The sequence below is a fragment of the Hyperolius riggenbachi genome, chromosome 4 (genome assembly GCF_040937935.1).
Source record: "Hyperolius riggenbachi isolate aHypRig1 chromosome 4, aHypRig1.pri, whole genome shotgun sequence".
Taxonomy (NCBI): Eukaryota; Metazoa; Chordata; class Amphibia; order Anura; family Hyperoliidae; genus Hyperolius; species Hyperolius riggenbachi.
In genome coordinates, this window is record NC_090649.1 from 494,809,210 (window position 1) to 494,823,751 (window position 14,542).

The following is a 14,542-nucleotide window of genomic DNA, read 5'->3' on the forward strand; positions in this document are numbered from 1 at the left end:
CAGTTGGGGATTTTATCAGGGCTGATAACGGGCAGGTTGAGCAGTGAAAGATGAAACGGACAGAAGGGTAGGTGTTTTTTTTTCTAATGTTCCCACTGATATATATGGTAAAATACATGAAGGTGCTTTGTCTCTGGTTCACTTTAAAGAGGAACGCCAGTGAAAATAATGCAATAAAAAAAAGTGCTTCATTTTTATATTATGTGCAAATGATTTAGCCAGAGTGCCCATTGTAAAATCTTTCCTCTCCCTGATTTACATTCTGACATTTATCACATGGTGACATTTTTATTGCTGGCAAGTGATGTCAGTGACAGGAGATGCTGCTTGCTTTTTTTGGCAGTTGGAAATAGCTGTTATTTCCCACAATGCAACAAGGCTGCAACAGAAACATGGTGCTGACATCACACTGTGGGAGGGGTCTCACCACAATATCAGCCATACAGCGCCCCCTGATGATCCGTTTGTGAAAAGGAATAGATTTCTCGTGGGAAAGGGGGTATCAGCTACTGATTGGGATGAAGTTCAGTCCTTGGTTACGGTTTCTATAACCTAACTTTCTTGTGTCTATTTATTTGTTTTCTTATTATTGAAATTAGGACAACTTTACAAAGTGACTGTACCAGTTATGGTAACTCAGGCCCCGGGAGCACCAAGAATTCTTCAGCAGCCTGTCCAGCAGTATTTCCAGCACGTCAGCCAGCCCCCTAAGCCGGCCATGGGCACCCAGCTTAGCGTCGGCGTTCAAGGTGGACAGAAATGGCCGCAGCAGCAGCCCGCAGCACCAGCGCCCCTGTATCCCGAGGCCGTGAACACCTATGAGGCGGGCGGCCTTTTGGCTAATAATAATACTAATAATAATAATTTTGGAAGTGCTAATGGAGCGCCCTTTATTCCGCAGACTGTTGATATGCAGGAACAGCAACTTGCAAGCAATGTGGATAATCAGCCATTGAACGGCCTAAAAGAAAATAATTGTAATGCTGATATGCCCCCAGCGCTGTTTAGTCCCGAGCCGGCTGAATTAACCTTGGCTGATAATGCAGAATCTTTGCTGAATAACTTAACCATGGCTCAGACAGTTCAAGGGCAAGAGGAAAGTGACTGTACAAGCCTATTACCATCACCTGATAATGTGCTGGAGCTGATACTGGGTGACGAGGACGGCAGTGAGAATAAACGTATACCAGTAGACGACAACAACAACCATGGTAACAACGCCAGTGGCTACAGTGAGGTGAGTTGTTGATGAGTGTTGATGTGAGCAGCGTGCTGCGTATCGTACTTGTTCCAGGTCTGTGGAAGAGTCTGCAGCACAGTGTTATCCAACCCTCTCCTCAAGGCCCACCAACACTGTATGTTTTGTGGAAATCCAGAGGCAGTTAATCAGTTCTGCTGAGACACTAATTACCCCACCTGTGCATGTTTGGTTTTCTGCAAAACATGTACTGCTGGTGGGCCTTGAGGGCAGGGTTGGGGAACTCTGGTCTACAGGTCAAAAAGGTAGAATTCTGTTTATCATCTCCAGAGAGTTTTTACATAAACCTAATGTTGAACGCGGTGAGCTTTTGTGATTGATGAGCTAAAGTTCTGAGAGGGGCCCCCAACTTCACACCCTCCGATATTGGGGGTCCGTCCTTCAGACCAGGTGTTTCTGTGGCTACACTTGTGATGGGTGTGAACCTGTAAAAATTTGTGTAGAATTTATTAAATTACATTTTGTGTAAATAATTTTGTTTAGCATGAAAATGTACAAACTATATGTGAGAAATCCTAAAATGATTTCAATGGCATTTGCACATTATTTTCGGGAAAATTAAAGCGTACCTACATTATAAATAACAGTTTTTGCTTTGAACCTAATAAGTTGACAAGATATATAAAATCACACATAATAAAGTGTGATTTTCTCACCCCAGGGTCGGTATTCTACATATGGTCTTGAAATCCCCTACCCCAGTGTGAAATTGGGCCCTGTGCCCTTTTTTTTTTCTTTCCTAACCATAGATGCAAAGGATGCTGGGGGATTTATGTCATAACTCCACCCCTCATGTCCATGTGATCTTATTTCAATGTCTGTCTGTCTGCCTAGATTAGAATTATAGCAGACATAAGACACGCTGCAGCAGTTTTCCTGTGTCTTCTCTCTCTCCTACACACTGTGAAGACAGAAGTAATTTGATCCAGGCAGGCAGAGAGCAGGGGAGGGAGGGGCAGCGGAGGGAACCAGCTTGGAGAGGAGGGCATAATGCTTTAGCAAGGCTTCAGCATGAGGAGCGAGGATGTGCTACTACAGATATAAATGTGAGTCTGTTCTATCCACTATGATGTGCCAGATGTAAACTTTATATGTTCATCTAACTGTACACAGTGCATAGACTACATATATGTATTGCCATTCAGACCTTTTTTTGGCTGGAGATGGTCTTTAATGCAAAAAGGATATCGCAATTTTCGCTCAACACTGGTGTAAACATTAAAATGGCAGCACTTGTTTTTCGACCCTTGCGGACCTTCGGACCCCAGGCTGTTAGGGTCACCAGGGGTACGCAAGGGAAAGGGTGTGCAGATTGGGGGGACCCCATCAGTTTTGCTGGAAGATTTTTAGCTCCGCCCTCAGTTCTGGAGGTAGGCATAAGTGTAACATGGCTGGTTAGGGTGCTACTGATGGGGTTTAGCGATGTACCTGTTGATTCTGGTCCCAATTATGGGATGGTGGCTTTAGCTCTGGTACCCTCATGCCTCTGACCTAACCCTAACACTGCACTCTCTGCTGACACCTGTCCCTGGAAATTCTTACCACTGACAAAATGACGTGAGTCATGAGAGCGCTATGCCAAAGAAAGTGAATGGAGGTAAACCCACAGGAGTGACCGTGATTACCAAAAATACTATCATGTACTGTATGTATAGACTATAAACAGGTGTGTATGTGTAGTGCCGGCCCTACACTAGCACATAAGGGATCATTTCCTGACCCCAGCCGGGTGACTTGCCTCGTATGTTTGCAAGTTGCTTAAAGAGAATCTGTATTGTTAAAATCACACAAAAGTAAACATACCAGTTTGTTAGGGGACATCTCCTATTACCCTCTGTCACAATTTCGCCGCTCCCCGCCACATTAAAAGTGGTCAAAAACAGTTTTAAAAAGTTTGTTTATAAACAAACAAAATGGCCACCAAAACAGGAAGTAGATTGATGTACAGTATGTCCACACATAGAAAATACATTCATACACAAGCAGGCTGTATAAACCCTTCCTTTTGAATCTCAAAAGATCATTTGTGTGTTTACCTTCTGTCCCCAGCTTCTCTCATGCACTGAACATTACAGGCTTCCTGCAGACAGCTCTGCCTGTGTTTGTAATTCCTCAGTATGTGTCAGCCAGCTACTTTCACAGCCTAACAGAGGAGGATTTTTATCCAGCTCTCTTCTATCACTGATAAGATAGCAGAGAAGCTGCTGGCTTATGTAAATAAAACACACACTGGAGTGTGCATAGAGGAACAGACCAGCACGGAAGAGTTGGCAGCCTTCCAGACACAGGCCGACAAGTCTGACAGGGGAAAGATACATTGATTTATTACAGAGACCGTGATAGTATAAAGTGCTGCAGTGAGCCAGAACAGATTAGAATAGGTTTAGGAACTTGTAGGATGGTAGAAAAAACATTGTAATTTTTGTTACAGAGTCACTTTAAAGTGAACCAGAACCGAGTAAAATTATTTAAAATAAACACAAGATGTACCTGCAAATGAATATTACATACTTACCTCTGGGCCAGTTCCTCTCAGAAGCTCACCATTTTCTTCTTACGATTCTTTCCATATCTGACAAGATTTTGTCAGAACTGAAATATATCAGTTGCTGTCAGTTATATATCAGTTGCTGTCAGTTATATATCAGTCTCTGTCAGTTATATATCAGTCGCTGTCAGTTATATATCAGTTGCTGTCAGTTATATATCAGTTGCTGTCAGTTATATATCAGTTGCTGTCAGTTATATATCAGTTGCTGTCAGTTATTACTAAAAGGACAACTGATGTGCAAGGTAATGTTCATGTTTCCCTACGGCTCAAGTGAGCAATATTAGAGTTTAACAGTGTGCTGACCAGGAAGTTATGTGGTAACGGCCATTTTCAAAATGCAGCACGGAGAATTACATTAATCACAGTGGACTAACAGGACACAGGAGAGAAGAAAGAGATCGAGTAGACCAGACGGGAGGTTAGTATGACGTGTGTATGTTTTTATTTAGGACTTTTAATTTTCAGTTCAGGTTTGCTTTAAGGGCCAACAGATTCTGAATACTATGAACAGCTTGCAAAGGTAAGCTCTTATACCACATGCAAGCAATACAATTGGCCAATAAAAATTGAATGTGTATGTGCACCCTTAGTCTCCTTAGGTTTCATTTTCTCAAACGGTTTCTGAATGGATTGTAAACTTGCCAGGGCCTTGTCCTCATCTCCTCCTGTGTCCTAGTTATCTATGCAGGTTGGTAATTTGCACCCCCTGTGATTCCCCAGCTCTGGGTAATGTGCGAACACTTTATAAATAAAAGATGATGAATGTAATCCTTTAAGTGTCTCCAGCTTTTTTCCCCCGCGTCGGAGAGCATAGTACACTTTATACACCATAGTATTAATCCATTCATTGTTAAAATGTACTGACTGCAGACAGATTGATTTTTTATATGCCTTTAATATTGGGTTTGCTGTTATAAGGTTAGTGTAGTCGTCGGTTTGCGCTGCTGTTGTTGTTGCTACTTTGTGCTGCATTAGGAGGGAGAGGATTTAGCATTCCGCCAGGACCACGCTCTTTGGCTCGCGTTCGTGTTTGCGTTCTGAGCCAAGCGTATTCAGTGATGCAGACTTAAACCCTAGCTGACAACCCTCCATGTAAATTGGGTTTTTAGAAGCTTTTGAAAAATGAGGCAGTGAAAGTACATCGATTTTTATTCCTGTATCTGCGAGAATCCTGAAGGAGTTTTTTTTTTACTTTCAGCCTTTTGTTTCTGAGGTATTGGGATGGGACATGGAGGAAACTTGCAGTTCTCGTAGTGGGACAATATAGATGACGGCCAATATCAGAGCTGTGTTTGCTTACATTCATATTAGTAGTGCTACAGTTGTAAGAGTGCTCAGATAAGGATCTTGTATCCGAATCTGGATGTTTTATGCATAGAAAGTGGAAAGGTAATGGGCTATTCAGGTCTCTTTTGTAGAGAGTTCATTTTTTTCCCATAACCACATTAACCAGTTCACCACTGAGGGGTTTTCTCCTTATGGACCAGAGCAATTTTAACCTTTCAGCACTATTCTTTCATTTGCCAATAACTTTATCACTGCTTATCACAACAAAATCATCTATATCTTGTTTTTCTCTCCACCAATTAGGCTTTAGCCTTTGCTTGGGTGGTACATTTTGCTAAGAATTATTCTAAATGCATTTTTACAGGAACAATAAAAAAAGGGAAAAAATATTTCTGTATATTTGGCCATTATAGTTGTAAAATAAAACTCTGTATTGTAGATAAAACCACACATTTTATTTGCCCATTTGTCCTGGTTATGACATTTTAAAGTATGTCCCTAGTACAATGTATGGTGATAATATTTTGTTGGGAAATTTGTATTTTTCTCTCTGGGTTACCGCAGAGGCGTGGCTTATTGTGCGAGTCTGGCCACGAGCTGTGCGGTAAGCCTGAGCCACTCGTGCCTGAATTGGAGAATAGCGCAGCTCCGATGTGATTACTGACCATCCTTTGTTGATCTCCTGGGGGTCCGGCTCTATAGGATGTACAAGTACTTCTTCTTTTTGTAGCTGAGGATACACTTCAGGCTGGGAACACACTCAGCAGAAATGCTAGCGTTGTGGAAAATGCAGCGTTTTTGCCTGCAATGGTAGTCAACGGGTCGCATGAAAAAAAAACGCCTATACAAAACACGTATGTGTTTTCTAGCATGCGTTTTTTAATAAACGCTGTTTTTATTGCATGGTCCTCAAAAACACTCATAATGAAAGTCAATGGTAATGCAATGTAATGTGTTTTGCATGCGTTTTTTTTTATGCGTTTTTATTTTTTTCTCGTGTATTTCCGCTTCCTGTTGTCTTTCTAGTGATTTGCATAAAACACAATAGAAAAAATGCACACAAAACACATATAAAACGCACGCAAAACGCTAGAAAAACATATATGCGGAAAAAACGCAAACGCTCTAAAAACGCAAAAATGCACATGACTGGAAACGCGACCTTTCACACACAGCCATGTAATATAACCCAGCCTCGAAACAACACTGAACTCAGAATTAATAATCAGTGGCTTCCTTCCTGCAGTCTTGCGGTGTGCTAAGCTCGCCACACACCAGCTGATTGCCACCCAATGTGGCAGAGCGATCTATTCTGCTCTTATGGAACGCTGATCAGAGAGGGACGGATTCCTTCCACACACAGCAATGCAGCATGAAATCTATTCAAAATCGATTGAACCATAACACTATTGACCGTTTGGTCAACTTGGATCCTTACAGAGAACCTGAACTGACAAATAAAAGTGAAAATAAACATACACACACCATACTGTACATACTCTACACCTCCTGTGTAGTCTATTAATCTTTCTCCTCTACTGTGTCCTATATGTCCACTGTGATCAATGGAATTTTCCATCCTCCATTTTAAAAAATGGCCTTTACCCCATATAGCTTCTGGGTCAGCACACTGTTAAACTGTAACATCGCCCACTGGAGCCATGGGGCAACATGAACATTACCTTGCACATCAGTTGTCCTTTCAATTATAACTGATGTAGTTTTCTGTCAGCTAAGGCTTCCAGCTTCCTGAGAGACTGGTCTGAGAAGATCTTGTCAGAATTGGATGGAAGTGTTGTTAAAAGAAAATGGTGAGCTACTGAGAGGCTCTGAGGTGAGTATAAAATATTCATTTTCAGGTACATTGTGTGTTTATTTTAAATAATTTTACCCGGTTCAGGTTCACTTTAAGGGAGCTTGTAGTGAGAGAACTATGGAGGCTGCCATCTTCATTCCCTTATAAACAATGCCAGTTGCCTGGCTGTGCTGAAGCTCTGCCTCGAATAATACATATCCCTGGCCTAGAATGAGCAATGCAGGTCAGGTGCTGTGACTCTACTCTGACTGCAGTGGCTGCATGCTTGTTGCAGGGCTGTGACTTAGCTAATGCCACAAGCTCAGCATGGCAGCCTGTAACAGGCATTGCCTGTAAGGAAATAAAGATGGCCGCCCCCGTATTCCTTTTACAACAGGTTCCCTTTATAACAACTTGTAAGCTATAAATGTGATTGTTGACTTTTTATATTCCTTTAGCTATTTACTGGGAATATCTTTTTCTTCTCCTGGTACCCAGACACATTGCATCACCCTTTTTCTAGACACATAATCACCGGGTGCAGTGAAATTGCTGGTGTTGGATGAAGTGGGCCTGTGTTGTTAGGGGCCCTTCATTGCCTTTCACTCAAGTCTATTCCAGCCAGGCTTGTAGGCGTCAAACTTTATTCTGAACAGTCCTCGGTTTTCTCTTCTTTGAGGATTATGAGCACTTAGCTGCCTGGTTTTGATATAGTTATCATGACTCCTATGACAAGTTCACCGAGAATATGGAGCTGAAGTCAAGCCTGGAGCTTTGGAGACGGCTCTTTGTCAGGAGTTGTCATGATAGCGACGCTGGTGAACAGACCTAAGCGGTTTACAAAGCATGCAATTTCTATGTACTTAACCAATAAGAGTCATCACTTCACCTCGACGTGTGCAGACTCCTGTTCCTCATACCCCTCTGCTACAGCTGAAGGAAGTAAGTTCAGGTCAATGGTTCGAACCTAATGATAGTAATCAACTTGGACGATGATCAAAGTTCAGAATTTAAGCATCACTGAGTACATTTTAAGTAAACAGTGCTTTTTTGCTGCGGTTTTACTTTTCTTTTGTACTACAACACAAGACCGATCATCTTCCCTCCGACTATTGTTCACATTTGCCTTGTTTTGTTTTTTTTTCTCTTGCAAAAGATCACTCACTCTTACCCCACCCATGGAACCTTGATTGCTTGTTTAGGTCTGAGACACATCCAGTCCTCGATAACTTGCTTAAAGCGGATCCGAGCTGAAAAACTAACTATAACAAGTAACTTAGTACATAGCAAGGAAATGAGCAGCGCTACTTAAAAACAGACTAGTGCCTACCTGCAAAAGAGTGCAAGCCCCACTTGTGGGGTCGAATACACACCGAGCATATACATGACCTGTCTACCACTGGAGGATGTTGGTTTCCTGTAACAGCTTGCATGCAGCCTATCAAGTACTCGTCCCTCCCACTGCGAAGTCAATCCTCCATGGGAGGGGCCTAACACTAACTAAATCCCAACCTATGCATATGCATAGCCTGGGTGCGCTACCAAGTAAAATTGAAAAATCGAAAATTGCGCAAAAGGTGGATCAGCGCAACACCAGGCTGCCTCCGAATGGCCTCCATCAGAGATGCGCTGAGCCCCCCCAGGAACTGCAAACGCACCTTGAACCCAAACAGAAGCTCTGCATATACACCAAAAGCATGGCTGTTAAGTGGGAGCAAAACCAAAAACGAATTAAATTAGTACATAGCAAGGAAATGAGCAGCACTACTTAAAAACAGACTAGTGCCTACCTGCAAAAGAGTGCAAGCCCCACTTGTGGGGTCAAATACACACCGAGCATACACATGACCTGTCTACCACTGGAGGGTGTTGGTTTCCTGTAACAGCTTGCATGCAACCTATGACGTACTCGTCCCTCCCACTGCGAAGAAGTCATCCCCCTATGGGAGGGACCTAACACTAACTAAATCCCAACCTATGTTAGCTGGGGGGGCTCAGCGCATCGGAGATGCGTGTTTGGAGGCCATTCGGAGGTGGCCTGATGTTGCGCTGATCCACCTTTTGCGCAATTTTCGATAACAAGTAACTTGTCTATATATCTTATGTACAGTTTAGATGGTTTAAACAGCAAGTCGGTCTGCATACTGCTTTAATAGAAAATGATTATTTCTTCATGTGATACAATGACAGCAGCCATGTTGTTTGTAAACATTACACAGAGGCAGGCTATCTGCACCATCAGCACTCAGACTGTGAAAAAACCTAACCCCCCCCCCTCCCCTCTGCCTCTGAAATCTCTGGCTAGTAACCTCCTCCTCCTCCTGCCCAGACTGAGCTCCCATGAGCCCTTGCTACTGCCAAGGCTCTCTGAAAACTGTGGGTGGGGCTTATTTAGTTTATAGGGAATTAGAATATTAAAACAAAGTATTTGGCTTGAGGTATGCCCTATAAACTATATGAAAGGAACACAATTATGCAATGGGTAAAAGTTCATCTCGGATCCACTTTAAGCTCATATTTAGAAGTGCCCCCCCAGCCCTTCAACTGCCCCCACCCCCCTTCCACCTCAAGCCCCGATTGCCCGTATACGTGGCTGGATTAGAAGACCACAAAATTGCCAACCCTTCTGATGGTGCCACTTGTTTTACAGAATGAATATTGATGGCCCTGCTCACCTACTTTTTCCGATCAGCATACCTGACAGCTGGGTGTGTACATTTGGGCTGTGTGGGGCGGGGCTTGTCTATAATGTGCCATTGTTCCCGGCCTTGGCTGCTCTGATTTAAATGCTCCCTCCTGATTTCTGCTCGGTGTAACACCCAAGCCTCACTCGCCTTCGCCTCAGGCCAGCCCTAGTCTCAGGTTAAAAATAAACAAAGCAAGACTAGGACCCATTGACACTACAGTAAATGAGGGGCGATAAATGGGGATGGTCAGAAATGCCCTTTTTGGATTCCGCTGAAATCCCAATTTTCACCAATGCCAATTTCCTTTTTCCGATTTTCCCATTTCTGAGGCTCTGACCAGAAGTTTTACCTGCATTACTAATTGGTGAGATGTTAGATGATTGGGGTTAAAGGTCAGCAAGTAATAATCACTAGGAGGGGTTGGAGTTGAACATCAGGAACGGGGTTCAGGTCAAGGCAGTAGATGCTAGGATTATATTTCAGGAGGGGTTAATTTTGGGTTGAGGCTACACTTTTATGTGTCAGGAAGTGGTGAGCATTACGTGTTGGAAAGAGGTCAATGTCCAGGGAGGGGGAGGGGGGGGGGAGTTATGGTTAGATAAAATAAGCTGATTGGTTAGAGCTAGGCCTGTATCAGACGTGAGCCTGAAGGCAGTTAATTGGCCACCTATCTCCCCTGCTCCCATGTGCCTGGCGTTGGGGGACATCCGCCTCCTGGAGTCACGTGAGCACAGCCGCACTAAGGTGACATGTTTCAGCTTCCTGCTGCTGGGAAACAGCATTGCTTCTCAAACACTGATGGCCCTTTCACAGTGGTGCTGAATTTTACCACAGCCTATCGCTAGGGCAATGCAAGTCTGTGGGGTAGTTCACATTGCCTGCGGTGTACTGGAAGTACCCTATCTAATGCAAGAGCATACCTACGTTACCTTGCGGCCCCTGTGGTGGACCGGAAGTCGTGTAAGTCTATGGCGATGCGCATGTTTTTTAAAGTGACCGCTGCATTTTCCCTCATGTACAGAAGCGTATTTTAGCAATATGCTTCCGCGATTGTCATCGATTCGCCAACAGAAAGTGAGCATCACTTCCTCCTTGGCCTGCTAGCAGACGGGGATTACCGCATACTAACGTGATAAACCGCCAAGGCCTGTTTTTGACAGTGTGGCCCCCAGGCCGCACCACATCGCTACCGCCAAATTCAGTGTGAAACCGGCCTTACACTTGTAGGGTTACTGATTATGCCATTGAGATGCATAAAGTTGCACCTTGAAGGCACTCGGTGACCTGCAGAATGGAGGCCAGACTGCTAAGCCGTCTGTGTAAAAGAATCCTAAGACAATCATCGGGGCAGTAGTGCCGATTGCCGAAACTTCGACTAACAGCGTTCCACAGCCAAAGCACAAAGTGAATTCTAACCACAATAACCTAAGTTCAATGTTATGACTCCCCTACCTGCCTCTGTGTGGAGGAGGCTGGATAGACAGATTGAATACATTATTTGTTTGATTAGTCAGGGCTTCCATTGTAATGGCCCATACTCACGAGGGACTTTTGTCGCCTCAACACGCGGCGCGCGCGTGTTGCGGCGACAGGTCGCCCGTGAGTATGGGCCGTCGCACGCGCGCGCACCCCGAACTGTCGCCCGCCGCTCATGTCGCCATGCGATTGAAAGTTTCAATCGCATGGCGACAGTCGCCGCCGCACCTCCCCCGCAACTGTCGCTAGTCCGCGTGAGTACGCGGACTAGCGACAGCAACCTCCATTGTATCAAATGGAGCTTCCGGCGGGGGGAGGAGGAACGTCGGCGACAGCTTCCGCCTCACCGCTGGTCCCTCTTCCGCGTGTGTACGCGGAGGGACCTGGCGAGAAGCTGTCGCCGGCCTGTCGCCCACACGCTCACGTGTGCTGGCGACAGGCAACATTTGCAGCCCGTGAGTACGGGCCTTTAGTCACTTGTACGAGAAACTGACAACGATGCCAGGAACTGATGATGATGCCAGGAAACTGAGTTCCATATCTGATCGAAGTACAATGGAACTCTAATCTGTTGGTCTCTGCAGATGTTTGGCCGGTTTTGAGGAACATCTTGCTAAGATGCATCACTTATGAAACCATTGTATGCTTTATAGAGGTCACAGAGCTATTTCAGAACAAGTCATGACCGCCATCAAGCCCGATCCATTTTCATGTATTTATTTCAGGCACACATTTTATGTAACTTACTGGCCAGAACTGTGAGAATAGACATCTGTTCTTCTGTCCAGTGGTCTGCAGAGATTCTGGGATGAACCAATCATGTGCTTTCCAGTTCAGTCCTCTTCTTTTTCTATACAAATCGAAGAATAGATAAAAGTTACATTTCACCGTTCAGGAAAAATTAAATTCACTTACAAGTAAAATATTTCTAATTATGGTAAATATAGCTTTAATCTCCTAATGAAGCTATTTTACAGATCAATTAGCTATGCGTTCTGAATCCATCAACAGAAAGTGTAACCATCAGTAACCAATACTTGTACTGGTATTTGTTTGTGTGGTTAAAACTTGGCAAAGACATATAAAATTACCCCAGATAGATGGTGATGTGCCCAGGGCCGGATTTGTACTCTTTACCGCCCAAGGCCACTGTCACCAGCCGCCCCCTTCAGTATAGGTAGCCTGATGACCCCCCCCCCCCCCAGTATAGGTAGCCAGATGACCCCTCCCCCCTTTCACTTCAGTATAGGTAGCCAGATGACTCCCTTAATGCCTCCTTTTCCACCCTCCCCCCCCCCCTTCAGTATAGGTAGCCAGCTCGCCTCCACACCGCAGCAGTCATCTGTGTCACTCATTTCTCAGCTCGTCTCCAGTGCAAAAGCTTCCTTCCAATTTAGCCTGCTGCTTTGGTGCCCTTGCTCCTGTGGTGCCCTAGGCCATGGCCTAGGCGGCCTTGGCCTAAATCCGGCCCTGGATGTGCCGCTACTTGTCCTCTCCACCTCACATATCTTCTCATTGGGACAGAATAGTACTTTTCACCACAAAACCGGTTCTGAAATTTTGGGCATCTTGGCAAACATTCTGCAGCACAAACCAACTTCATGTAGAGAATTTTCTACTATTTTTATGTTTGGTTTTGGTCTAGTTTTGAGGGTAGATTAAGGTTTATGATTTTCTTTATACCAATTAACTTTCTGAGATGGGAAAGGTCAGGTCCTACAGGTCTACGAATTGGGCAGTGGGTTAGAGCTCACTATATGGACAATCTCATTACTGTACTTGAGCAATGCTGGGCTCTCGTCAGCTGCTACCGTAAGGTGTCCATACACTTAACAATTTTCCCTGCGTGTTCAATCGGAGTGATCGAATCTGCTGGGAATCTATTTCCCAAATAATTCATATTTTTTATGATTTAAAGAAACACTATCGATTAAAACTTTTTTTTTTTTTTTAGTATTCTGTATTAGGGTACACCATTACCACTACCACTACTGCTAGGGGGCACTTTATTCACCTTTTCTCTCTACCTCTCTCCCTGCTTAAAAACCATCCTTTGTTCCTCACACAGCTCACAAATATACTTCACTGTTTCACAGCATGCAGGAGACATGAGGAGGAGGCTGATCTGAGGAGGTAACAGGTAACTAGATGAGCTGAAATATTGCTGTAATATATCTAGCAGGGAGATGTGTATACACTATTCCTGACTGACTGTCTCACTGACTGACTGTCTTGCTTGTGACCGTTCACTCCAGGCTGCATCTACTTCATAGGCTGCTATGATAGGGAGAGACTCTGATAAACATCCTAACAATGCCTTTGTAAACCGCCAGAGAAGCAAAGATAATAAACACACATTGCTGGAATCTTTATCCCCTTACCACCATCTGAATAAGATTCTTTCAGCAAGGTGATTATTAAATTATACACTGAGGAGTTGATAGCAGCCCCCTGTGCAGGGACATGGTCTAGCCCTCTAAGAGCCCAACACTTTTGTATTTAAAACTGACGGAGGCTTTTACAGCAGAGAGGTAGAGCTCCGTGTGGAAGGAAACTGCTCCTAGTACTTGTGGTAATGTGTGCCCTAACATACAGCATTAAAAAATAAGTTTTATTTGATAGTAGTCCTTTAAAGAGACACTGAAGCGGAAAAAAAATGATATAATGAATTGGTTGTGTACTATGAATAATTACTAGAAGATTAGCAGCAAAGAAAATATTCTCATACTTTTATTTTCAGGTATATAGTGTTTTTTCTAACATTGCATTATTCTATAATATGTGCAGATTACACAACACTCAGCATTCAAAATGATTCTTTCAGAGCAGTCTGTGAAGTAATGACCTCTCCTCTAGCAGAGAAAAAGTAAATAGTCCAGGAACAGTTGAGATAATAAAAGTCAGATAACAGCCCTCTCCACGACTAACTTAGTCGGAGAGCTTAAAGGGACACTTAAGTCAAACAAAAAAATGAGTTTTACTCACCTGGGGCTTCCAATAGCCCCCTGCAGCTGTCCAGTGCCCTCGCCGTCTCCCTCCGATCCTCCTGGCCCCACCGGCAGCCACTTCCTGTTTCGGTGACAGGCTGGGGACGCGAGTGATTCTTCGCGTTCCTGGCCACAATAGCGCCATCTATGCTGCTCTAGCATATATCATATACCATATAGCAGCATAGAGGGTGTTAATGTGTCTGGGAACGCGAAGAATCACTCGCGTCCCCAGCCTGTCAGCTCCTGTCACCGAAACAGGAAGTGTTTGCCGGCGGGGCCAGGAGGATCGGAGGGAGACGGCGAGGGCACCGGACAGCTGCAGGGGGCTATTGGAATCCCCAGGTGAGTAAAACTCATTTTTTTTGTTTGACTTAAGTGTCCCTTTAATGGCTTGTTTGCATAGAGATAACAACTGGAGTTTCTCAACTCTTCCTGTACTGGAAACAATTAGACGTATCTGATCTTAATGTTTTATTTCTTAGCTGTACTACACATACA

At 44.1% G+C, this 14,542-nt stretch overlaps 1 protein-coding gene across 3 annotated transcripts in view; it reads left to right on the forward strand.

Moving 5' to 3' along the window:
* The window catches only part of GTF2A1L (general transcription factor IIA subunit 1 like), a 94,580-nt gene that overhangs the window by 48,598 nt on the left and 31,440 nt on the right, over window positions 1-14,542 (forward strand). For all 3 annotated transcript variants that reach the window (XM_068233065.1, XM_068233066.1, XM_068233067.1), the window contains one exon: window positions 600-1,237. In XM_068233065.1, coding sequence (XP_068089166.1) covers window positions 600-1,237 — 638 coding nt within the window. The remainder of the gene's footprint in view (window positions 1-599; window positions 1,238-14,542) is intronic.